This window comes from Rhinopithecus bieti, unplaced genomic scaffold, assembly GCF_001698545.2.
Source record: "Rhinopithecus bieti isolate Rb0 unplaced genomic scaffold, ASM169854v2 scaffold_49509, whole genome shotgun sequence".
In the NCBI taxonomy this organism is placed as follows: Eukaryota; Metazoa; Chordata; class Mammalia; order Primates; family Cercopithecidae; genus Rhinopithecus; species Rhinopithecus bieti.
In genome coordinates, this window is record NW_016819747.1 from 73,736 (window position 1) to 97,319 (window position 23,584).

General features: G+C 49.3%; 2 protein-coding genes across 3 annotated transcripts in view; both read left to right on the top strand.

Moving 5' to 3' along the window:
- Positions 1 to 16,332, top strand: part of LOC108519904 (elongation factor Tu, mitochondrial-like) — an 88,285-nt gene extending 71,953 nt beyond the window's left edge. Inside the window, 3 exon segments of the mRNA XM_017859192.1 lie at positions 15,118 to 15,462; positions 15,556 to 15,665; positions 16,137 to 16,332. Of these exon segments, the coding sequence (XP_017714681.1) occupies positions 15,118 to 15,462; positions 15,556 to 15,665; positions 16,137 to 16,332 (651 nt within the window).
- On the top strand, positions 15,032 to 18,561 carry TRH (thyrotropin releasing hormone). 2 transcript variants are annotated; one of them, XM_017859194.1, is made up of 3 exons: positions 15,032 to 15,462; positions 16,428 to 16,646; positions 17,311 to 18,561. In XM_017859194.1, exons 2-3 carry the CDS (start codon positions 16,436 to 16,438, stop codon positions 17,826 to 17,828), a joined length of 729 nt encoding a protein of 242 aa, XP_017714683.1. In that variant the 5' UTR covers positions 15,032 to 15,462; positions 16,428 to 16,435; the 3' UTR covers positions 17,829 to 18,561. The 2 variants fall into 2 exon arrangements, with proteins under 2 accessions (XP_017714683.1, XP_017714684.1); XM_017859195.1 differs by lacking the exon at positions 15,032 to 15,462 and adding an exon at positions 16,241 to 16,335.
- The last annotated feature ends 5,023 nt before the right edge of the window (positions 18,562 to 23,584 follow it).

Genomic DNA, 23,584 nt, shown 5'->3' on the forward strand with positions numbered 1-23,584 from the left:
GAAAGAAAGAAAGAAAGAAAGAAAGAAAGAAAGAAAGAAAGAAAGAAAGAAAGGAAGGAAGGAAGGAAGGAAGGAAGGAAGGGAGAGAGAGAAAGAAAAGGAAGAAAGAAAAAAGGAAAGAAAGAAAGAAAGGAAGAAAGAAAGAGAAGGAAAGAAAGAAAGAAAGAGAGAGAAACGGGGAGACGAGACTGGACGGTGGAGTCAGATAGACCTGAGTTTGAATCCCAGCTCTGCTGCTTTTGAGATGTGTGACCCTGAGCAAATAACTTCACCTCTGTGCGCCTCATGTGTGGAGGAAGGAAAAGTCACGACTTTGTAGAGGAGGACAGAAAAAGTTCACTGGTATTAGAAGAGGCTCCCTAGGCAAGTAGGACTCAAGTTGGGGAAGGAGGGATATGACTTGGAGAGACAGATGGAGAAGGTAGGCGCCCCAGATGGGAGGGACGCGCGTCCAAAGGCGCTGGTGGCAGGAACAGCGTAGCATGTCTGTGGAAGTGAGGAAACTAGGATCCGAGCTGAGGTGGAAGAGGAGCGGTGGAGATGAGGTAGGGTGGGATTGAAGGGCGTGAGCACCAAAGACCATGAGTGCTGGGCCTCAAGACAGAGCACTGTGGGGTGGGATCGGTGAGTGTAGGTGTGGCCCTGCTTTGGGCTTGACCTTTGCTTCATGGGCTGTGATGCAACAAGCAACTTCCTGTTCTGGGATCGTCCCTTTTGGACCACTAGACATTCTTATGTGTAAAATACAGTCCATTATGTTGTTAAGGAACTTCCTTCTCTTTTTGGTTTTAGAGAACCAACAGGCATTGGCTTCCCTGCCTGTGAAACCCTTCACTTGGCACTTGATGTCATTGTCCCATTTGGCCCTCACAGCAGCCCACATGGTGGGGATCATGATTCCCGTTTCTTCTTCTTCTTCTTCTTCTTTTTTTTTTTTTAATTAAAGAGTTTTAAGGCCAGGCGCGGTGGCTCACGCCTGTAATCCCAGCATTTGGGAGGCCAAGGCAGGTGGATCATGAGGTCAGGAGATCGAGACCATCCTGGTTAACACGGTGAAACCCCATCTCTACTAAAAATACAAAAAGAAAAATTAGCCGGGCGAGGTGGCGGGTACTCAGGAGGCTGAGGCAGGGGAATGGCGTGAACCCGGGAAGCGGAGCTTGCAGTGAGCCAGGATGGCGCCACTGCACTCCAGCCTGGGTGACAGAGCAAGACTCCGTCTCAAAAAAAAAAAAAGTTTTAAATTTTTGTAGAGACAGGTCTCACTGTGTTGCCCAGGCTGGTCTCAAACTCCCAGGCTCAGATGATCCTCACACCTCAGCCTCCCAGAAAGCTGGGAGTACAGACACAGGCCACCATGCCCAGCTAATTTTTTGTAGAGACGGGGTGTCACCATATTGTTCAGGCTGGTCTCAAACTTCTGGATTCAAGCCATCCTCCCACCTCTGCCTCCCAAAGTGCTGGGATTACCGGTGTGAGCCGCCACGTCTGGCCTTTTTATTTTGAGACAGGGTCTTGCTCTATCGTCCAGGCTGGAGTGCAGTAGGATAATCACAGTTTACTACATCCTTGACCTCCTGGGCTCAAGTGATCCTCCTTCCTCAGCCTCCTGAGTAGTTGGGACTTTAGGCACATGCCACTGTGCCCAACTAATTTTTAAGAATTTTTTTTATAGAGATGGGGGTCTCACTGTGTGCCGAGGCTGGTTTCAAATTCCTAGGCTCAAGCCATCCTCCTGCCTCAGCCTCCCAAAGTGCTGGAATGACAGGTGTGAGCCCCTGTGACTGGCCTTGATTCTCACTTCCTAGATGAGGCCACTGAAGCTTAGAGATTAGACTGAAGTCTTGTCTGAGGCCACCCAGTGCCTACCTGTTCCAGCAAAGGGGTTCTTTGCCTTTGCTTGGAGTCTCTCCCGAGGGGGGTGTGTGTGTGTGTGTGCGTGTGTTGTGCTTGTGCCTGTGAGGCTGTGTCTTTGTATATTTGGGCATATCTGAGGTTCTCTTTGTGCCCCTGTGTGTTTCTTTTTGTACGAATGACTGTGTGTGTCTATTGTATGTCCCTGTGGGTCTGTGTGTGTCACTGTCTCCTCATATAAGTCCTATGTGTGTCTGGGTCTCTATATGTGTCTCTAAAGGTGTTTTTCTTGGTATCTGTGACTTTGTGTGTCCGTATGTATCCTTGTTATGTGTCCTGTGTGTCTTGTGTCCATGCACCCTTGTATGTGTCAGAGTCCCTGTATTAGGAGCTGCGATGCCAAATGAGTGACATCTTCTCCACCCCCACCAGCCTCCTGGGCTGTCTCCAGCATGAACCAGTTTGGTGGCTGTGACCTGGCCAAGGCAGCTCAACACTCAGCGTTCCACCCCAAGCACAGGTGAAAGTATCATGAATTTGTCAAGCAATCAAAAAGCAAGCTCCCATCATCCCAATAGCTGCAGTGAATCTATTTGTGACTTCTATGGATACACATTAAAAACTAGCTCTCAGTAGTAGGCTGGGGAGTGCTGATCTGTCTGCATGACTCCAGCCAGAATTTATTAAGCTTTCTTTTTAAAATTTCTTTTAATTTCCCTTTTTAAATTTCTTTTAATTTCCCTACCTATTGGACTCGAGTGGCTCATCAATCATGGGATGCCTGCTGTATGAGGTACATCCTCAGTGCTGCCATGTGACATCCGGCCACGCCTGTCCCCCCAGAGCAGACAGTGCCCAAGTGTCCTGTCCCTGCTTCATGCTGAATTCCTGATACGATCAAGCTTATCCTTCATCAGAACTTTGTCATGACCACATTCCTCTCTGCATTGTGAAACATTGGCTGTAATTGCAATTGGCCAGGCCTAGATTGTGGAAGAGGAAGGCTTGAGAGCAGGTTTATGGGGAGGAGCCATCAAGTGCTGGGCCCCTCCTCAGAAGCCCTTGCTTGCCTGAGCATCATTCACGACTGTCCTGAATTGTCCTCTGGCTTCAAAACCACTAATGGAAAATCCATTGGCTGTAGCCAGCCGGGCTCTCAGTGTAGCCCTGGAGATGCATCCAGCCTCACCTTTGGCATGTCTAGACCCAGAACGCTTGCGATAGATGGCTCCTGCCTCACCTCTCTGCCCTAGCTATGAGCCTGAGCTAAGAGCAGCCCTGCCTTCTGATTTCTCCCCACAGTATCCATGAGCTAGATCTACATCCACAGGTAACTCTTGGCCAAGTGCCAATGAAGGTATCAGAAATGGTGAGGGCTGGGTGGGTCTGCAGGAAAAAAGGGAGTCTTTTGCCCTCAGCCAGCCCCACACCTCTACCTGCCCATAGTGCTCCCCACTGAGTGCCCTACCTGCTCTTCTCCAGCCTTTCCAATATTAATCACCCTCCAGGCTCCTGATTAGCCTCACCTCATAGTTGAGGCTTGACTGGGCATCTCCTGTCCGTGCAGACTGCTTCCTCCATAGCACATGATCAGTGCTATGTGTCTTGACACATACTTGTTCTTTGTTTCTGCTGTTTTTTGTTTGTTTGTTTCTTTGTTTTTCTTGTCTCCCAGCTTCCCTATGAGCTCCTTGGGGCAGGAAACCAGTTCACTTCTATCTCACTCACTCATTCATAGATTTACTCATGCATTTATTCACTCCCTACTTGCTCTTCCACTCAGTCACCTAAAGCATATTATCCTTAAAAGTGTTTTGGCCTCCCTTTGATGACCACATATGAATGAGACCAGAGAAATGACCCATCTTTTGAAAGTCCAGGTGAGATATTATTCACAGGCGCTAGGCTGAGTCCCAAGGCCCTAGCCTTGATCTTGATTTATCTCCCAAAGACACATGAGACTTTGGGTCACTTCCCCAGTGGGGACACTTCTCAGGTAGAACTGGAGCTCCTTCTGTAAGGTGCAGAATAGTTTTGCCTTTTTTTCTTAAGTGGCTGGGCCTTGGTGAGCCAGCAGGCAGGAAAATCCTCCCTGAACACTGCCCCTTCTTGGCCAGCTATACTTTCAACATCTGAGAGAGTGTATAACATGGTGATTTAGAGTCAAAGACTTGGTCTTCCGTCTGATGACCTTGGGCAAGTTGCCCAACTTTCTGGGTCCCAGCTTTCTCATCTATAAAATGGGATTAACTGCAATACTCACATCATTCAATTTTATGAAGATTTAATGTAATAATATGTGTAAAACACTTTGCATAAGGACGAGAATGTAGTAACCAATTAGTGTTTGCTGAAATTTTTAGGTTATTATCATCAGTATATAAATATTATCATCCTCGTTTTACAGAAGGGAAAACTGAGCCCTAGAGATGTTAAGTGATGTACCTAAAGCCTGCAGTGAATCAGTAGCAGAGCTGGTACTCAAACGCATGCCTTCAGAGTTTGAGGCAGAGGCTAAGGTCAGGGAACGTGGTTCCCTTTTCCTGCCCTGGCATGGAATAAGCCATGGCCCAACCATAGGATCCCTTCACGTCTTTTTGAGTTTCATCTGTTAGTCATTAGGTTGCAAGTGACAGAAAAGGCAGCTCAAACTGAGTTGAACAAAAAAGTAGTGTATCAGCTCCTGTAACTGAAGAGGCCAGTGATATGTTCAAACAGTGTCATGGAAAGCCAGTTACACTTTCTGGTTCAATTAACTTTGTGGTGGCATCATTCATAAGCAGAATCTTTCCATGAGGTAGCAGAAATAGTGCCCAGTAGTGCTTGGCTTGCACCCCTATACCCCAAGCATGAAAGAACACCTCTTTCCACATTGTTTCAGCAAAAATCTCACATTTGAGTTTCATTGGCCTGGTTTGGTCATACATCTGTCCTTGAACCAGTCCCTGTAGATGGGAGATTCACACTCTGATTGGCCAGGCCTGGGGCACAAGGATTCCAGGGTGGTGCTAACTCCACATAAACCAACAGACCAGAGAGCAAGGGAAGGTAAGGACCCCTTGGAAACCCAGGGTCCTGTTTTAAGAGGAAGGGGCCTGGCCGGGCGCGGTGGCTCAAGCCTGTAATCCCAGCACTTTGGGATTGCCGAGACGGCGGATCACGAGGTCAGGAGTTCGAGACATCCTGCGACACGGTGAAACCCCATCTCTACTAAAAAATACAAAAACTAAGCCGGGCGAGGTGGGCGGCGTTCCTGTAGTCCCCAGCCACTTGGGAGGGCTGAGGCAGGAGAATGGCGTGAACCGGGAGGCGGAGCTTGAGTGAGCCTGAGATCCGGCCACTGCACTCCAGCCTGGGCGACAGGCGAGGACTCCGGTCTCAAAAAAAAAAAAAAAAAGAGGAAGGGGCCTGGAGGTTGAACAGACAAAAATAAATAGTCAACTTATACGAATGGGGAGTTAAGACTTTCACATTTCTTGTGAAAATTATTGTGATCATGTGGAGAGCATTTCTGACATTCTCTGGGCCTCTAACTGGGACTCTGTTTTTGGGCTTATCGTCCTGATGTTCATTTGACCCCAATTGTATTTCCCCTTTGCCCTTCCATCCTCAGATCCTTCTTCCAAACCTCTTCCCATCTCAATCCTCTTTCCTGAAATCACCAGCCAGGATTTGAGTCCTGTGACTCCCCTTGAGGTCCAGGACAGAGGAGGGAGGCATTATCAGTCAGGACTGGTTGAACAACAGAACCCATCCAGCGAGCTTAGCTGAAAAAGGGGTTTGTTGCTCATCAGGAAGACCAAAAGGTCAGGCTTGAGAGCAAGAAGGAGGGCCCTGCAAGGGTCCAGCTGGGCAGTAAAGGACTTCTCCACCGTCTATTCCTGTAGCTGTTGCTGTTGCTGTGCTGCAATGTCCGGGCAGAACTCTGCCATCTCTCTGCTGGAGATTCTAGGTCCCAGGAAACGTGGCAGCCACCAGGACACTGCTTGGCCCCTGGAAGGTGGACAGCATGGCAGCGTATCCTACCAAAGGCTGCCACGTAATGCGAGGAAGCAAAAGTCAAGAAGAAAGAGTTGTCCTTTTGCCTTCCTGGAAGTAAAAGGTGGACACAGGTGGCCAGAGCACCACAGTGTCCAACTCCATATACGTGGGGTTCTCAGGGGGGCAAATGTGAAGAGGACGCCTAGAGGACATGGGCCTCTTTTTGGGTCATACTGAAGTCCTCCGTCTGCCACCCGCTGGGCCCCATCCTCATCCATCTGTTGTCACCTGACTTATGAACAGTATTACTGGCAATATTAATACCTTGCTCCCCACTTCAATATTCAGGTGCATGTCCAGGTATTCTGAGGACAAAGTCTTAATTAGCTCAAACACTGGATACAGGGCCTGTTGGGCTGACAGCAAAAATAAATATACCTAATTGCGCAACGTTAATTTGGAGGTCGGTTTTCATTTTTCATCCCGTAATAAGAGAAGAGATGGCAGGGGTGGGGGCTTGTTATCTCTGGCCGGCCTGAATGGATGATGATGGTCTTGATCTGCCGCATCTGTCAGCTTTCCTGGCGGCAAGAGATTTATGCACTCCCACCCCTCTCCCACCCTGGTCCACCAAACTTTCCGTCCCTCATCAGAATTAGCATATAGTCTTTCAAGATGATCTAAAGACAGCTTCATGACCACATATATCTTAAAGGTCAGAGTGGACTCCTTCTCCATCTTGGGCATTTTAGACATCAGATTCTGGGTTAAAGGATGGCTTATGGGTATTTATTTCTCAAAATACTTTCTAATAAAAGTTTCTCTAATTTAGTGAGAAGAAGATGTAACCAAACCTCAAAGAGAATTTTGCAAAAGGAAAAAAAATTCTCCACATTCATCACCATCCTTAAACGCATTAGCTATTTTCATCTAACGGGTAGAGTGGGACAAGCTTTGCCTGTACATAGATTTGAGTTCACATAGATTTGAATTCAAATCTGAGGGCTCCTCTATTTCCTGGCTTTTGTGGAATTTGAACAAGTCATTCCTTTTTTTTTTCTTTTTTCTTGTGAGACAGAGTCCCGCTTTGTCGCTCAGGCTGGAATGCAATTGGCACAATCTCGGGCTCACTGCAACCTCCGCCTCCCAGCTCAAGTGATTTCTCCTGCCTCAGCCTCCTGGAGGTAAGCTGGATTACAGGTGCCCACCACACCCAGCTAATTTTTGGTTTTTACTTAGAGATGGGGTTTCGCCATGATTGGCCAGGCTGGTCTTGAACTCCTGACCTCAGGATGATCTCCCACCTCGGCCTCCAGAGTGCTGGGATTACAGGCGTGAGCCACTCATCCGGCTGCTCTTTCTAAGCCTTGATTTCTTTAAACAGCGGAAGAGTAATTCTGACTTCACAGAGCTGTGTTGAATTAAATGAGAAAAACGTGTCAGCCACCCAGGCATTGGGGCCTGTTTTCCCAAACCTTACCTGTTGCTCCTTTCCAGCATTCACCATTTCCGACATGCCACTATGCTCTTATTGCTGTGTGGGAGATGAACACAGGACCCTGCCTTCCAGAAAATTCCCTTCTGTTCTGTGAACACTATGTTAATTTACCAGCTGGCAGAAAAATGAAGAAGGAAGTGCAGACAGGTAGTTTTTGAAGGGAAAGTGAGGTATGTCCTATTCATGGATAGACATTCGATCTAGATGTATGTTCTCACATCAGATGAGGTCAACAACAACCAACTGGACCCTACTCCAGCCACTAGACCCTGCCTTAAACTAAAGCAATGGATACATGTGCCCACGTGTATGCAGCTGACTGTTATACTTAGGCACAAACACACATGCACATGTGTGCAACATACAAACATAAACCCCACACACATGCATATACACATATGGCACATGCACACACAAAGGCATAGGGTGTGTAGCACATATTGTAACTCCTTATTAGACATGGACCCAGCATGGTTGCATACACATACATATGCATGTACGCACACAAGACACACGTACATGTGCACACCATACAGACACGGACCGCACGTGTATACACATGTACACAGTACCATCATGTGAAGTGCAAATACACGTGCACAATCACAGAAACCCACACAGATGTGTACATGCTCTGTGTTCAGCTAAATGCCTCAGACAGTGCTCCCAGAAGTCTCTCCTGTGCATCCAGCTCCACACCAACCCCGCAGCCCCAGCGCCCTTCCTGAGCACAAGCTCCACTTAGCAAGCTCCAACTGGGCAGAAAATTGTTCCTTGGGAAAACCTGGCTCATATAGACCTGCAATTGGCTGCTCAGCATGACTGTAAGACCTCATAAGGGGCACAAGGGCTGTGTCAATAGGGGCTCATGGTTTCTACTTGTCAGCCAGGACTCTGGGTTTGGAAGCCTGTCTTGGGCCCTGAGCCTAGACAGGGCCAACTCTGCCCAGCATCTCACAGTGATAAGCTACCTCAACAGTCCTTGGACATTATGCATCACTGGACCATGCTGCTCTGTGGAGGTAGGGGTGAGGCACCTCTGCTCAGGAAGGTACTCAAACAACTTGGCCTCATCCTCTTGTCCTGACTCTCCTCATCCTTCAGGGCCTGGCTTTTGCAGCCCCTCCCCACCACCACCTTCAAGAAGCCCTCTCTGATTGCTCTGGCTTTCAGGTCTCCTTGTGCACCTCCAAGTCTGCTCCCCACATTGTTTCTCTCTCACACAAATATCTTGCTTCTCTGATGTCTGTCCAGAGATCATGAAGTGGGGCTGCCCTTGTACTCCTCTCAGCACAAAAGACAGGCCTGGGCAGCTTATGCTCACTCACCAGGCTGAGTTCATTCATTCATGCATTCATTCATTCGACAAATCTTTAATGAGTGTCAGCTGTGTGCCAGGAGCTGGCAAACAGCGGGGAACAGATAGACCAAGTCTTTGTCCTCATAGAGCTGGCGTTCTGGTGGGAAAGGCAGAAGATGAGCAAAAGCAAAAGGAAATAAATAAATATCTGATCACACCTATTGATAAAAGCTGGGAAGGAAGAGAGAGTGTGATGGGGATTTCTTTCAGCAAAAGAGGTCATAGAAGGCTTGCTGGCATGCTCCTTTGTCCAAGGTCACTGCAAGACTCACCCAAACAAGCCATCCCTGTCCCCTCAGGCTGGGTCTGTGATCCCTCCTCATGGCCTTTAAGCACATGGCTGTAATGTAACTTATGTGGGCACGTACATCTCCCCTGCCAGACTGCTAGCACCTTCAGAAGAGTGTTTCTCTCCGAATCCTCTTGTTATCCCTAAAACTCAAGAGTGAAGGACATTTGCAGCAGGCTGTGAAGAATAAGTAAGTGACCTGCAGGTGTCAGAGGTAAAGAGAGGGGCAAAACCATGGAGATGTAAAATTGCACAACATGTTTGTCAAATGGGTTTCACTAGTTGATGTGGAGAAGACATGAATATGGAAGGAGGGGAGAACTGGCAGGAGAAAAGCCTAGATTGTGCCCCAATTATAAAGTGTCTTGAATGCCAGCATATGCTATATGGACTCAGTCTTACCATCAGCAGGGAACCGTATGGTTTCTTTCTTTCTTTCTTTTGAAATGAAGTCTTACTCTGTCGCCCAGGCTGGAGTGCAGTGGTGTGATCTCAGCTCACTGCAAGCTCCGCCTCCTGAGTTCACGCTATTCTCCTGCCTCAGCCTCCCGAGTAGCTGGGACTACAGAGACTACAGGCGTTTGCCACCAAGCCTGGCTAATTTTTTGTGTGTTTTAGTAGAGACGGGGTTTCACTGTGTTAGACAGAATGGTCTCGATCTCCTGACGTCGTGATCTGCCCGCCTCAGCCTCCCAAAGTGCTGGGATTACAGGCGTGAGCCACCGCGCCTGGCCAGGAATCATACAGTTTCATTCCCCTCCGTCCCCTGGCACCTGCCACATTGCCTACATGTAGAAGGTGCTCAATAAATACATATGGGATTGAAGGGCACTGGAGGAAAAGGACTGAGTTAGTTCTTTGTCAGCAGCTGGGCAGTGACCAAGGGTGATCTAAGTGGAGTCAGAGTGGTCAGCTGCCAAGAGTCCTCCTGGCACCCACATAGCACTCCCTTCCCATCACAGCATCTGAAATCACTCTGTTAGGGAGTCATTTATTAGGCGCTTTGGAAATGGAGCTCCCCAAAGTCTCCAGAAGACAGTACTGTCTTAATGGTGATTTACTGCCAATGAGACCAGAACAAGATCCAGGGGTGGGGTGAGATGTGGAGTGGAAGATAGAGCCCAGTCTGGCGACTGGAGTTTGGTCATTTCCAGTTCCTTTAGAGCAAACCCTGACCTGGCAGGTGAGAAGGAAAGGGCTCACTGGGTAGAGCACTGGACTTAGGTTGTTGCTAATTCACTAAGGGACTCAGGCAGCCTTTCTCCCTCTCAGAGTCTTGGTTTCTTCATCCCTGCAAAGAGGCTGTAGGGGACCTGTGTTTTACCTGCTCAGCATTCAACTCATCCTTTTCTGGAAGGTGCACCCCAATATGGCTTTGGAGAACCCTCTTCAGTCCATGCTGTTTAGATGGGGCTGACTCCACCCTTCAGTCCCAGGTTTGGCTAATCTGAATCATGATGGTTGGTTTAGTAATGAGTATGTGACCTCAGCTGGGTCAATGAGAGCTGGACTTTTGGGAGAGGACTCTTTTATTCTCAGGGTAACTCAGCTGGGAAAATGGGATCCTGGGGCTACCTATGACCACTTCTCCATCTTTGAGGACAGTCAGCCTGAGAATGAAGCCATCTAGAGGAAAGTAGAGATCACAAATGGAGAAAAGAGACAGATTTCTAGTAACACCTGTTGGGCCCCTCGATTCCGCCATGCTTCAAGCTAGTCCAAGCCTTTATATTTGTGGTTATATAGACCAATACATGCCCCTTCTATTTTGCTTAAGTCAATTTGGGGTGAGTTTCTCTCACTTGCAGCTGGCAAGGGGATTACCTCAGGGAGGGGTCTCTCTATTCTGATGACTGTGTAGTTTTCTCTGGCTAAGCTGATTTGTGAGTTACTAGCACATGACCAGGCTCAGGAAGGTGGGCAAGAAGGCCTGGAGAAGTGTGTGGGGTGACAGTAGACACAGGCTGAGCCCAGTGGAGCACATATAATTCAGAAGTTGGCTGAGCAGAGAGAGAGAGAACCTGAGAGGAGAGAGTGAACAGAACAGGGGGGAAACTAAGGCAGGAGAGCGTCACAAAGGAGCAACTGTACGCTTATAATTCACCAGGCAGCCAGAGGGATGATCTGAAAGAATAAATCAAAGTCGAGCATGGGGCTCATGCCTGTAATCCCAATACTTTGGGAAGTCGAGGCGGGAGGATCAGTTGAGCCCAGGAGTTTGAGACTGGACTGAGCGACACAGGGAGACCCTGTCTCTACAAAATAAGAATGAATTTGCCAGGCTTGATGGTGCAAGCCTGTGGTCCCAGGTACTCGGGAGGCTGAGGTAGGAGAATCACTTGAGCCCAGGAGGTTGAAGCTGCAGCCTGGGCAATACAGCAAGACCCCATCTCAAAAAAAAAAAAAAAAAAGAAGAAGAAATCAGATTGGATCTCTCCCCTCCTTCCCTCCTTTAAACCTTCTATTTTCTCATTGCCTTGAGAACAAAATCCAAACTTCTTATTCTGCACAGCCAGCAAGCTTCCCATGAGGTCTGATCCCTTCTATCTTTCTCTTGCACCTCCCTCTGCTGCACTGTGTGCCCCAGGCCTAGAACCATGCCGGAGACCTATGTACACACTGGAAATATTTGTTGAATAAAGAAATCAGTGAATGAAATGAAAACTGAAAAGTATTTCTGGTGGATTTAGCACCAACAGTTATTGCTCAATTTTGTCAAAAATCTCCGGTGGAACAGGTAAGGGGGAATCTGGATTAGAGAGATTTCCACATGGAATTTCTATGGATAAAAGGCAGACAGAAAATTCAAACAGGGCTAAGAGCTGACAGTGAAAAGCAAGCCTTCCTACAACCCTCTCTATCCTCCCTTTCCCTGGCTTCTAGGTTTCCTTCTTCATGGGTCTTGTCTAAGAACATAAGAAGGCTGTGTGTGGTGGCTCAGGTCTGTAATCCCAGCACTTGGGAGGCCAAGGCTGGAGGATTGCTTGAGGCCAGGCATTTGAGACCAGCCTGGGCAACGTAGTGAGACCCCGTCTCTACAAAACAAAAACAAAAATCTAGCCTGGTGTGGTACTGGTGTGTGCCTGTAATCCCAGTGCTTTAGGAGGCTGAGGCAAGATGATTGTTTGAGCCCAGAAGTTTAAGGCTGCAGTGAGCTACTGATTGTGCTGCTGCATTCCAACCTGGGTGACAGGGCAAGACCCCATCTCTAAACAACAACAAAACAAAACAAAAAGAACGTAAGAGCCTGGCAGCCCATCTTCCTCACACTCCACAAATGGCAGCATCATGTACACATAGTTCTCTACTCTGCTTCTTGGAGCTTATTCCACATGAGTGCATATGGAACTGCCTTCTTCTTTTAAAGGCTGCATAGTACCCCACAGTTTTAGATGGACCTTAGTTGATTTAAGTGTCCCCCTCCTGATGGACAGACATCCAGGCTGGTTCCAATTCTGGCTTCAATAAACCATGCTGCACTGAACACCCTGGTGCATACATTCTCATGTATACAGGTGGAAGTATCTGTATGATTAATTCCGAAAAACAGAATTGTCTAATGGAAGGTACATATGTGCTAAATTTTTAGATCGCCCCCCAAAAGATTGGATCAATTTACCCCCTCGTCATTGGGTACAAAAGACAACGGGTCTATCTGATTTCATCTTAGCTAGGGTGGCATTTCTTCAAATCCTGGAGTCTAGCTGGGAGACCAAGCCTGAGGTTTCATGTTTGCAGTCTGCCCTGAACCAATCACCTGACTCTGAAGGCACAGTGTGCCTGGGAGTCAGGCCATCTCTCCAGATCTCAGTTTCTTCACCTAAACATGAGGAAAGGATTCTAGCTGTGATCTAAAAGTTCCCTCTGGCCAGGCAGGGTGACTCACTCCTGTAATCTCAACACTTTGGGAGGCTGAGGCAAGTGGATTGCTTGAGGTCAGGAGTTCAAGACCAGCCTGGCCAACATGAGGAAACCCCGTCTCTACTAAAAATACAAAAATTAACCAAGGATGGTGGTGTGCATTTGTAATCCCAGCTACTTGGGAGGCTGAGGCAGGAGAATCGCTCAAACCCAGAAGGCAGAGGTTGCAGTGAGCCGAGATTGTGTCACTGCTCTCTAGCCTGGGAGACGGAGACTCTGTCTCAAAAAAATAAATAAATAAAAAATGAAATAAAATGAAAGTTCCCTTTCACTTCTAACCTTCACAGTCACTTTGCCCCCTCAGGCCTCTGTGCCCTATCTGTAAAATGGGACTGACAGTCCCCACCTTGTTTATCTCCCCGGTGATGAGACGGCACAATGAGATTGTAGGTGTGGATGTGCCAGGAAAGTTGGATACTCCACCAAGGGAAGGAGCAACAATTAAACACCTTTGAAATCCTTTGTCAGATCACTAGGGTGTCCTGGGAATACAAGTCCTCATTAAAGTTTTAGACTGAAGAAATACTGTACGGTGGTGAAGCAGAAAATCGCTAGGACTGTCCAGAGGTAGGAGATGCTTTCACTGATGTGTTCCCTCTGCCAGCAGTGTGGTTCCCTCTAAGTGGACCTGGCCAACTCTCCCGCCTCCCTCAAGGTTCAGCTCTCCTTTCCCTCTCTGAACCTTCTGGACATTTCCTGGTAGACTCAGTAGCTCTGGTTCTGAATTCCTTACCTCATTACTTTGCATCCAGACTTTTATCTTAGCCCACTTCACACTCCAGTGACTCTGTTTTCTTCCCGACTATCCCCAACCGCCTGCCCACCGCCTGCAGGTGAGTTGTTGCACTCTCCTTGTCAGATTCACTCCATTTTTCAGCCTGTCTCCCTCACTGCCTCTGAAGTTTTTGAGGGCTGGGGCTGAGCCTCATTCACTTCTAGGCCTTCAGGACTTACCAAGGAGCCTGACACCATAGTAGGTGATTGTTAAATGTTTCGAGATGGGCCGGGTGTGGTGGCTCATGCCTGTAATCCCGGACTTTGGGAGGTCAAGGAGGAGGATCTCTAGAGTCTAGGAGTTCGAGACCAGCCTGGGCAACATAAGAAGACTCCGTCTCTACAAGAAATAAGTTAAAAAAAAAAAAAAGCCATAAAAATTACTGTGCCTGGCTGTAGTCCCAGCTACTTGGAGGCTGAGGTGGGAAGATCCCTTAAAAAAAGTTTCAAGATGGAGGCGCTCCTAGGGCTAGATGTGGCAGTCCCACATCTGGGACTTTGGGGACCGATTAGGGGCACAAGCTCCTTCGCACCCATATGTTTCTCCTCCCTACTTCCCCTCCACTCCTTCGCCAGACTTGGGTGAACTCCAGTAGATTTCCTGTGCAGGGGCTGCAGACTCGAATGTCCTTCCTCAGTGACAGGGGCAACACATGGGGAGACATTAGGGAGTGGTGGGGACTGTGGTGGCCAAGGGCAGCCAGGTTCAGCTCCAGCTGACTGTTGGCAGGAAGAAATGTGGGCCCACTCTTTCAAGAGAAGCCATAAATCCAAATTTTTCTAAGTTATCTTGGTTTTAAAATGTTGGTTATTCAGATTTTTTCAAAACACTGTGGAAGTCAATCAAAATTGTCCATGAACTGGTTGTAGCCTGCAGGCCACCAGTTTCGGAATTCTGAAAGCTTTCCTCTTGGCTCCTATTGCACGGAAGAGAAAACTGCGGCCCAGAGAAGCAGAGGCACTAGCCAGGAATGACACAGTTAAGATTAGCACCCCGGAGCCTGTGGGGTGGCTCACGCCTGTAATCCCAGAGACTCAGGAGGCTGAGGCAGGAGGATGACTTGAGCCCAGGAGTTGGAGGCTGCAGTGAGCCATGATTGCGCCACCACAATCCAGTCTGGGGGACAAAGCGAGATCCCATCTCTCTCTTTTTTTCTTTTTTTTTAAGTAGAGTTCCACTCCCACTTGTCTCCCATTCTCTCTCTCTCCCTCTCTCTCTCTCTCTCTCTCTCGCCCTTCTCTTGCCCATCTGCGTTCTGCATTGGTTCTGCGGCCGTGTCCCTTTTGTGTGTGTCTGCCCAGTGTTTCCCCGTCGTCTCAGTGTGGATCTCGGTTTTTGTCTCGCCCTCTCGCTCTCTCGTGCGTCTGGGTTTAATCGTGTGCTTCTCTCAATCTCTCTGTCTCTCCCTTTGCCCCCTACACGAGTGTTCTCGTCAACAGATCTCCGGAGGTGGTGCAGGAACGACCCCGCGCCGGCGCCCCATCCTGCGGCCAGTGTCTCCGCGCCCTGGCTCGCGTCCCCACCGTCCCCGCTCCAGATTTCCGGAGGAGCAGTCGGGCGGGGTCCCGCGGGGCCAGCTGCCGTCAGCGCCCCTTCCCGGCGGCCGCGACCCCTCCCCGCTGACCTCACCGGAGCCGCCGCCTCGCGCAGATAAAAGCGGCGGCCCAGCTGAAGAGAGCTCGGCAGGCGCCCGGGGTCCTCAGCTCTACCGACTCCTGACCTGCAGGCTGCGGACCCCAAGTCCCCGGATCCTAGACCCATCCTGTGGAGCCCACGCCTGGCAGGTAACCGCCCGGACCCCTCTCCTTCCGCAGGCGGCGTCCGGGAGCACTGGAAAAGGAGCCCTCTAGGCCCGCCCTCGCCTTCGGTTCTCCGAGAGCTTCCTGGAGCACAGGGCCGGTGCACAGGCGGGCGCTGCGCTCGCACCCCCGTTTCCTCTCCGAGCGCCGGCCGGGGACCCGACGGAAGGCGCGGCACGGGCACACCGGTAGCGCTCGCTGCTGGGCACTCAGGTCCGCGGAGGTCGGAGCGCAGGGTGGGAGCTCCACGACACCCCCTGACCGGGTGCGGCCGGACAGATCTGGGCATTCCGGGCGTCGGCGTGAGAAGCTGGGAGTTCGAATCCCAATCTCAACGCTAGAAATACAATTTTAGCGTTGAAATTAGGATTTTAGCTTTAGAAGCAGAGTCCTGGCTTAGTCATGAAAGCTTAGCATTAGAAATAGAATTTTTGCTTTACAAATAGACTTTGAGCTTTAGAACCCGAATCTTAGCTTTGGAATGAAGATGTCGGCCATGGAGCTTAGAATTAGAACGTGGCGATGGGGACGTTGGCGGGAGTCTTGGCGGGGACACAACCGTTAGTGTCGCGGCTGTGCCTGGCGCTGCAATCTCAGTGGTTGCACTCCCGGCGAGGCAGTCCCAGCGTCAGCTCCCCCAGCTCCGCGTCACATTGAAGGGTGCCGGTGGCGCTGGTGACGGGGTTCCCACGGCCTCCTGTCTTGCTCAAGTATAACTGGGCGCAGGCACTACAGGCACCCGTGGGGACGAGGATGCCTAGAGGGGGCAGTGTGGACGCAGAGCCGGGGCGGACCCCGCCGCTGCTCCCGCCCCTGCACAAGGGGCAGTGGTCCTGCTTCTGGGAGGGCGGTTGAACTGTGCGTGGTTTGTTTCCGGCGGGCGTCTGGGAAGACGGAGCGGGATGTGGTGGGATTTCGTGCGCTCAGACTCTCTCTGTCCTCTAACCCAGACGCCGCGATGCCCGGCCCTTGGTTGCTGCTCGCCCTGGCTTTGACCCTGAACCTGACCGGTGTCCCTGGCGGCCGTGCTCAGCCAGAGGCGGCCCAGCAGGAGGCAGTGACAGCCGCGGAGCGTCCGGGCCTGGATGACCTCCTGCGCCAGGTGGAGCGCGTCCTCTTCCTCCGGGAAAACATCCAGCGGCTGCAAGGGGACCAGGGTGAGCACTCCGGTGAGTGGATGGAGCTGTCGGGGACTGTTGGGCTAGGTTGCAGGGAGAGCGTTGGAAACCTGGAGGCAGAGAGGAGGGGAGGCTTGGTCATCAGCCTCCTGCCTTTCGGAAGCTCAGAAACCCTCCCTGGCCGCGCCTGAGCGGGATCTGGAGTTGACCATTCCTTGGGGTCAGATTCCTCCCCGTCTCCATGCTGGGAATATTTCACAGGGAGGAGGCCCTCGGTGGGGAAGCGTCTGTGTGCTAGGGAGAGAGTTTCTTTGTGTGTGACAGTTTGAATTACTATTGACTAGGCACTTCTGTGCCAGACACTAAGCGCTTAAAACACCTTATCACACTGTTTGATCTTCCTAACAACCTCTTAGGTAGGTACTGTTATTACCATTTTACACAGAAGAAAACTGAGTCTCCCATCAATCAATTGAGTTGCTTATGGTCAGACAACTAGGGAGTGCCAGAACTGGGATTGGAACCCAGAGGTAATGCCTTTGACTATTGTGTGAGTGTGTGTATCTGTGCGGCCTGAGGGGCAGGTGCAAGACCATGGCTCTGAGTGAGAGCTGCAGGAAATGTACTCTGCCTGGGAGAAAAGCTGGAGTGGTCACTCAGGCGCCTGCCTATTACATGGATCAGGGGCCCCTCACTGACCTCTTTCTTTCTCTAGCGTCCCAGATCCTTCAATCTGACTGGCTCTCCAAACGTCAGCATCCAGGCAAAAGAGAGGAGGAGGAGGAAGAGGGAGTTGAAGAAGAGGAAGAGGAAGAAGGGGGCGCTGTGGGACCCCACAAACGGCAGCACCCTGGCCGACGGGAAGACGAGGCTTCATGGTCAGTCCATGTAACCCCGCACAAGCGGCAGCATCCTGGCCGGCGCTCCGCCTGGCTTGGGTATGCTGTCACGAAGCGGCAGCACCCCGGCAGAAGGCTGGCAGATCCCAAGGCTCAAAGGAGCTGGGAAGAAGAGGAGGAGGAGGAAGAGAGAGAGGAAGAGCTGATGCCTGAGAAACGCCAGCATCCTGGCAAGAGGGCCCTGGGAGGACCCTGTGGGCCCCAGGGAGCCTGTGGTCAGGCGGGCCTCCTGCTGGGGCTCCTGGATGACCTGAGTAGGAACCAGGGAGCTGAGGAAAAGCGGCAGCACCCTGGCCGGCGGGCTGCCTGGGTCAGGGAGCCCCTGGAGGACTGAACCCAGTGTCCCCTGAAGTCTAGTTTGTGGTCTAAGGATGTCTTGAGCCCTGTGTGCCCCACCATTCATGACCTCTGCATTCTCTCATTAGATCCCTGACCATAAGCCTGAGCTCCTCCCTCCCAGCCCCATATTCACACACATCCCAGCCCCTGGCGATGCCCTCTTCCTTTAGGCACGTCAGAAAATCAGCCTAGAAGTTTAAACCCCACTTTCCCCCACTTAGCACCACAGGCAAGGGGCAGATCCCAGAGCCCCTCTCACCCCCACCTCCACAGGTCTGCTCTTTCCTTAGCCCTGGCTAAGACGGTCCTTCTGTGTCTTGCAAAGGCTCCCCAAGTGGCGCAGGGAGCACCTGGGATGGCAGCCAGTGAGAGTGGGCTGAGACCGAGGCACTGATGTGCAAATCCAGCTTCCATCCCCTTCCCCATCTGGCAGGATTGTAAACTTCACCCCCATGTGTAAACTTCACCCCCAGGACCCAGGATCTTCTCCTTTCTGGGCATCCCTTTGTGGGTAGGCAGAGCCCTGACCCACAGCTGTGTCACTGCTTGGAGAAGCATATGTAGGGGAATACCCTATGGTGTTGCGCTGTGTGTGGCTGTGGGATAAATGCGTGTAGGAATATTGAAACGTCGCCCAATAATTGTGGTTTGTATATAACCCTCTAAGCCCCTTTCCCTTGTCAATGACAGTCATCCTAATGATAATAAAACCTGCATCCAGATAATCACGGAGCTCTGTGGTTGCTGTTCTGTCGCAGCTGGCATGGGATTCTTCTTTTGCATTGAGAGTGATGTTTAAAAGAGGATGGGACTAGAGTTCTCAGCTCTGCTGCAGAGAGAATTAGGGACCCTGGGGGGATGACAAGTCCTCTCTACTGTCCCCATTTCAGAACACACTTGGGAGGTGGATGGGGTTCTGGAGCCCATTTGACTCCTGGGGAGACTAAGGCTTGGAGAGAAGGAAGGGCTTGCCCAAAGACACGCAGCTGGCTGAGGTGGAGCCATGGGTCTGAGAGGCCAACTCAGGGATTTGCCTTGAGTTTGCCTGATTTGGGAGGTGGGAGTGGTGGTGAGAGGGGAGGTTTGAGGGGAGGACTGGTCTGGCTCAGGTCTGTAATCTTCATGGTTCTGTTGACAGTCTGTGTCACCAAACAGCCTGTTAACCAATAGGAACAAAGAGGGCAGAGGACCAGGCTGCAGTCAGGAGACACAAACCAGGGGTCTTCTGGGGCTCAGTGCAGGACAGGAGGGAGCAGTGTGGACTAGAGCTAACTGAGGAAGTGAAGATGCTTGAATTCAAAAACTTTAAGAAATACCATGTGACTCTAATAATAATAATAATAAACCCAGTTTCCCCTGAAGTCGAGTTTGTGGTCTAAGGATGTCTTGAGCCTTGTGTGCCCATTCATGACCTCTGCATTCTCTCATTAGATCCCTGACCATAAGCCTGAGCCCCTTATTTATATTTATATATATAAATAATATTATATTATATTATTTATAATAATAAACCAAATAAACAACACTTATGTGTCAGACACTGTCCTCAACACTTTCCATATATTAATTACTTTAATCCTTGACCGTCCTTCCAGATATTAATATGCCCATTTTTCTAATGAGGAAGCCAGGGTACAGCAAAGTTAAGTAACTTGTCTGAGCTGAATTTGGCCCACTTGTGGCCAGTTTGCGACCTCTGACTGAAAGGAAACTCCCAAATCCCCTTAGNCCTCTGCATTCTCTCATTAGATCCCTGACCATAAGCCTGAGCCCCTTATTTATATTTATATATATAAATAATATTATATTATATTATTTATAATAATAAAACAAATACACAACACTTATGTGTCAGACACTGTCCTCAACACTTTCCATATATTAATTACTTTAATCCTTGACCGTCCTTCCAGATATTAATATGCCCATTTTCTAATGAGGAAGCCAGGGTACAGCAAAGTTAAGTAACTTGTCTGAGCTGAATTTGGCCCACTTGTGGCCAGTTTGCGACCTCTGACTGAAAGGAAACTCCCAAATCCCCTTAGTTTTAGACTTTGAGTTAGTTAGATGATCCTCTGTTTGGTGGATGGATGGACTTTTCAACTTTTCTACAAACAGCTTTTGGTCACCTTCTGGGGCAGAGGGAGGTGGGAGAAAGAAGGGTGTCCAAGACCCAGCTCCTCTTCCTTTGGAGCTCATGGTTCAGGTGGGGTGGGGAGTAGGGAGACAAGAAAATCTAGGGTTGACAAGATGCATTCACACCATCTTCCCCATAATGCTCCTAAGAGCCCTCTGACATATTAAGCATTTGATGGATGAGAACCAACACCTCCTTATTTTCAGATGAGGGAACTAACAGAGACAAGGGTACTGCCCCAAGGTCAAGCATGTAGATCTGGCCTTCCCCCTGGGCTTGACTCTCCATACCCCTCAGCTGCCTTCTGGAAGCCCTTAACTACCTAACTGTCACCATCAGGGCAAGTGGGCCCTAGTAAGATTCCTTCTGCCCATAGACCCCCTCTGAAGGCAGGCCCTCTAAAGAGAAGAGAGGCTGCTCATGGAGCGCTCTCTGGGTGCTCAGTGTTCACAGCCACTTTCTCACTGGCTCCTTGTGGTTGCCCAGGAGGCCAGTCTGCCATGTCCATTTGCAGTTGAGGAAAGTTGAGTTGCAGCTGAGTGTGGAGAAGTTAAGCACAGGGATACATCCCACCCTCTTCTGCTGTCAAACTTCATTGATTTGTGAGGTGTGGATTCTTCCTCAGAAATGAGGCCATTTGAAGAGTAAGAAGCCCACTCCCTCTAGCTCTTTAATGTTTTCCCCTTTGTCCCTATGAGTGATCATACCCGTGCACCATAATAAAAAGGGTTTGGGCTTTTGCCACAGGCTGAACAAACGCTTAAGCCAGTTTGAGCTTTAGTCTTCTCATCTGCAATATGAGCACAATAATCCTGGCAGCCCCATCCCCCTCAGGATTGTTTTAAGATTAATTGAGATCAAATGATAGGTGTACAGCTCCTGGCACAGTGCCAGGCACTAAGTTGATTCTTGATAAATGGCGTTTTTAGTTCTAATGCTCCAGGATAGAAGGGACTTAAAGCTGAAATTTGGAGACCAATTATTCCTCCCTTGCTTCATTCTCCAATCACAAAAGCAAAAAAAAACAAACAAAACAAAAAGTTGATGGGGCTTTATTACAAGTCTACGCCAGGCATTAGGGCAAAATGGTCTGTTTGCTGCTCTCCAAACATCTCTCTCCTCCTCCTCACCCTCCTCGCCCCACACACACAGCCCAGGATGCTGTGCCTGTGTTGCTCTCTGTACACTTCTACATTTCCCAGCTTCCCTTGCAGTTGGGGTGGAGTCATGTGACTAGTCCTGGCCAATGGGCTGTGAGCAGTAGATGTCACTTCCCAGTTTAGGCAATTAGAGCCAGTGTGCCTCATTCATCTCTTTCTTACTGTCATGGTGGATGAAAAGCCACACGTAGAGATGGCAGAGCACATGATAGATGGATTCTGAGCCCTGGCTTCACTAGATAGAAGTTAGGCACTACTTACCACATCAGACTTCTCATGTGTAAGAAATAAACATGTGTGTGTTAAGTCACAGAGATTTCAATTCTGATAAACACAGATGCCCACTCCATTCTCTTCTCACAGAAATCCTTCCCATCTTTTCCTTCTTACATGTGTCTGCTTTCATCAATGCTGCCTAGATCACGGCATGGCATGAAGTAGGTGCTCAATAAATATTTGCTGAATGGATGTTGAAAGCTTCAGGTCACTTCTATCTTAGGCCCCCAGCCTGACTTCCGGGGGGTCCCTACCCTTGAGGGGCTTCCATCAAGTGGGGAAACAAGCAAACTGATGATGACAACTTAGTGTGAGAAGTGTGGGTTGTCAACTGAAGAACCATGAGGTTCACAAATTTGGAAAGGAGATTTTTATTTATTATAAAGGGTTGCAGCCTGCAGGAGGCCATTCTGACTGTCTGGGAAGGACAGCTTCCAGCCAGAAGCCAGACTCAACACTTCAAGGGAGGGGTAAAGGGGACTGGAATTTATGCTGAGATAGTTAACAGGTTATAGGAGGAGAAGTGATTACTCATGAAGGGGAGGCCTTGGCATAGTAGTAGGCTAACATGCATGAAACATGCATCTCATGTTCATTTTGGGGTGGAGACAACAGTTAAATGTACTACAATTAGGCCTATACATCAAAAGGTGACGCTGAGGACATAAAGGCCCTCTGTGCCCAGCCTTTATAGACTGGGCAAAACCACTCTGAGGTTGGCGGTCTTGTATCAGCAGGGACTGCTGGTCAGTGGCTGTGTCAAAACCACAGAAATGGGGGGCAGCATTGGGCAGTTGGTTGATGTCAGCATTGGAGCGAGTCTTTCAAAAGGGCTGGTTTCTGCTTAACCCTTAGGGAAGAAAGGCTAGTGGTAGTTATGGAAGGAGGGAATGTAACAGGGCATGTCTGACCTCCCATTAGGAAGTCAGTTTTTGAGGTTACCCTGGGGTCTCTTTAACGGAGAGGGAGTCCATTCAGCCAATTTCGGGGCTTAAGATTTTTTCTTTTTTAATTTTTCGTGGGGAATAAAGGATGCAAGAAGAACACATTTGAGAGAGCAACTCGGTCTGGTTGAGCAAAGAAGCCTTCCTGAAAGAGGAAACATCCAAGTAAACGATAAATAAGAGAAAAAACATTTAAGGCAGAAGAAAGAAGCATCAGCAAAGGGCCTGGTGGGAGACATAACGATTTCTTGGAGTTACTAACATCTAAAATCTTCTACCCTATCTCCTAGCTCTAAGGGAATGAGCCGTGTTCCCCATGCTTCCTGGTTCAGGCCATGCTCCACACTGGGACTACAATTCCCATAGCTTAGAAGCGTGAGAGCAGTGCAGACTGGGGTGGAATGAAGGAAGCCTCCCTGGGGGAAGGGTATTTGAGTTGAGCTTGGAAGGATACAAGAAAAATGTTTTTTTCTTTCTGAGCCCTTACTCTGGGGCCAGACACTTTCACATCCACTCCCCAGCATACAGTGGGTGATCTGTAAATATATGTTAAATGAATAAATTACCCATCATAGTTATTCCCGGTATAAAGAAAAGGAAAAAGAGAAATGAGGTGACTTTTCTAAGTTCATTAGCCTGAAACCTTGGAGTTGTCTCTATACTCCCCTTCCCCTATTATCCACACTCAATTATTTCTATGTCCTGTAGATTACACCTCCTAACAAGTCTCAAATCCACCTACTTCCTTCCGACTCTTCAGCTACCATCCAGACCACCATCACCCCTCATCGTGAGACTGCAGAGCCACCCCCTTGTTGGTCTCTGGCTTCTGTTCTGGTCTCCCAAACCTATTCTCCACATAGGAGCCAGAGGGACCTTTCTGAAGTACAAATCTGATCACAGCACCCAGCGTGCTTGGAGCCAGTGGCTTCCATTTCACCTAGGAGGAAGTCCAACCTCCTGACCATAGCCAAGTGGCCTGCTCAATTTGCCTCCTTTACATTTCCTGAACATGCCTCAGGGTCTTTGTTCTGTTATTCCTCTTTTCTCCTCATTATTTCTGCTTTACCTCCTAGTGTGCCTTCCTGTACTGTGGAGGTTGGAAAGCAGAAACTGTATTTGCAGCTCCTGTGCAGCTAGATTTTTTTTTTTTTTTTTTTGATGCACAGTAAGTTCTCCACGTAGATGCTGTCATGTGAGATTTAGAAGGCTCTTTTCTTTTTTTTTTTTTTTT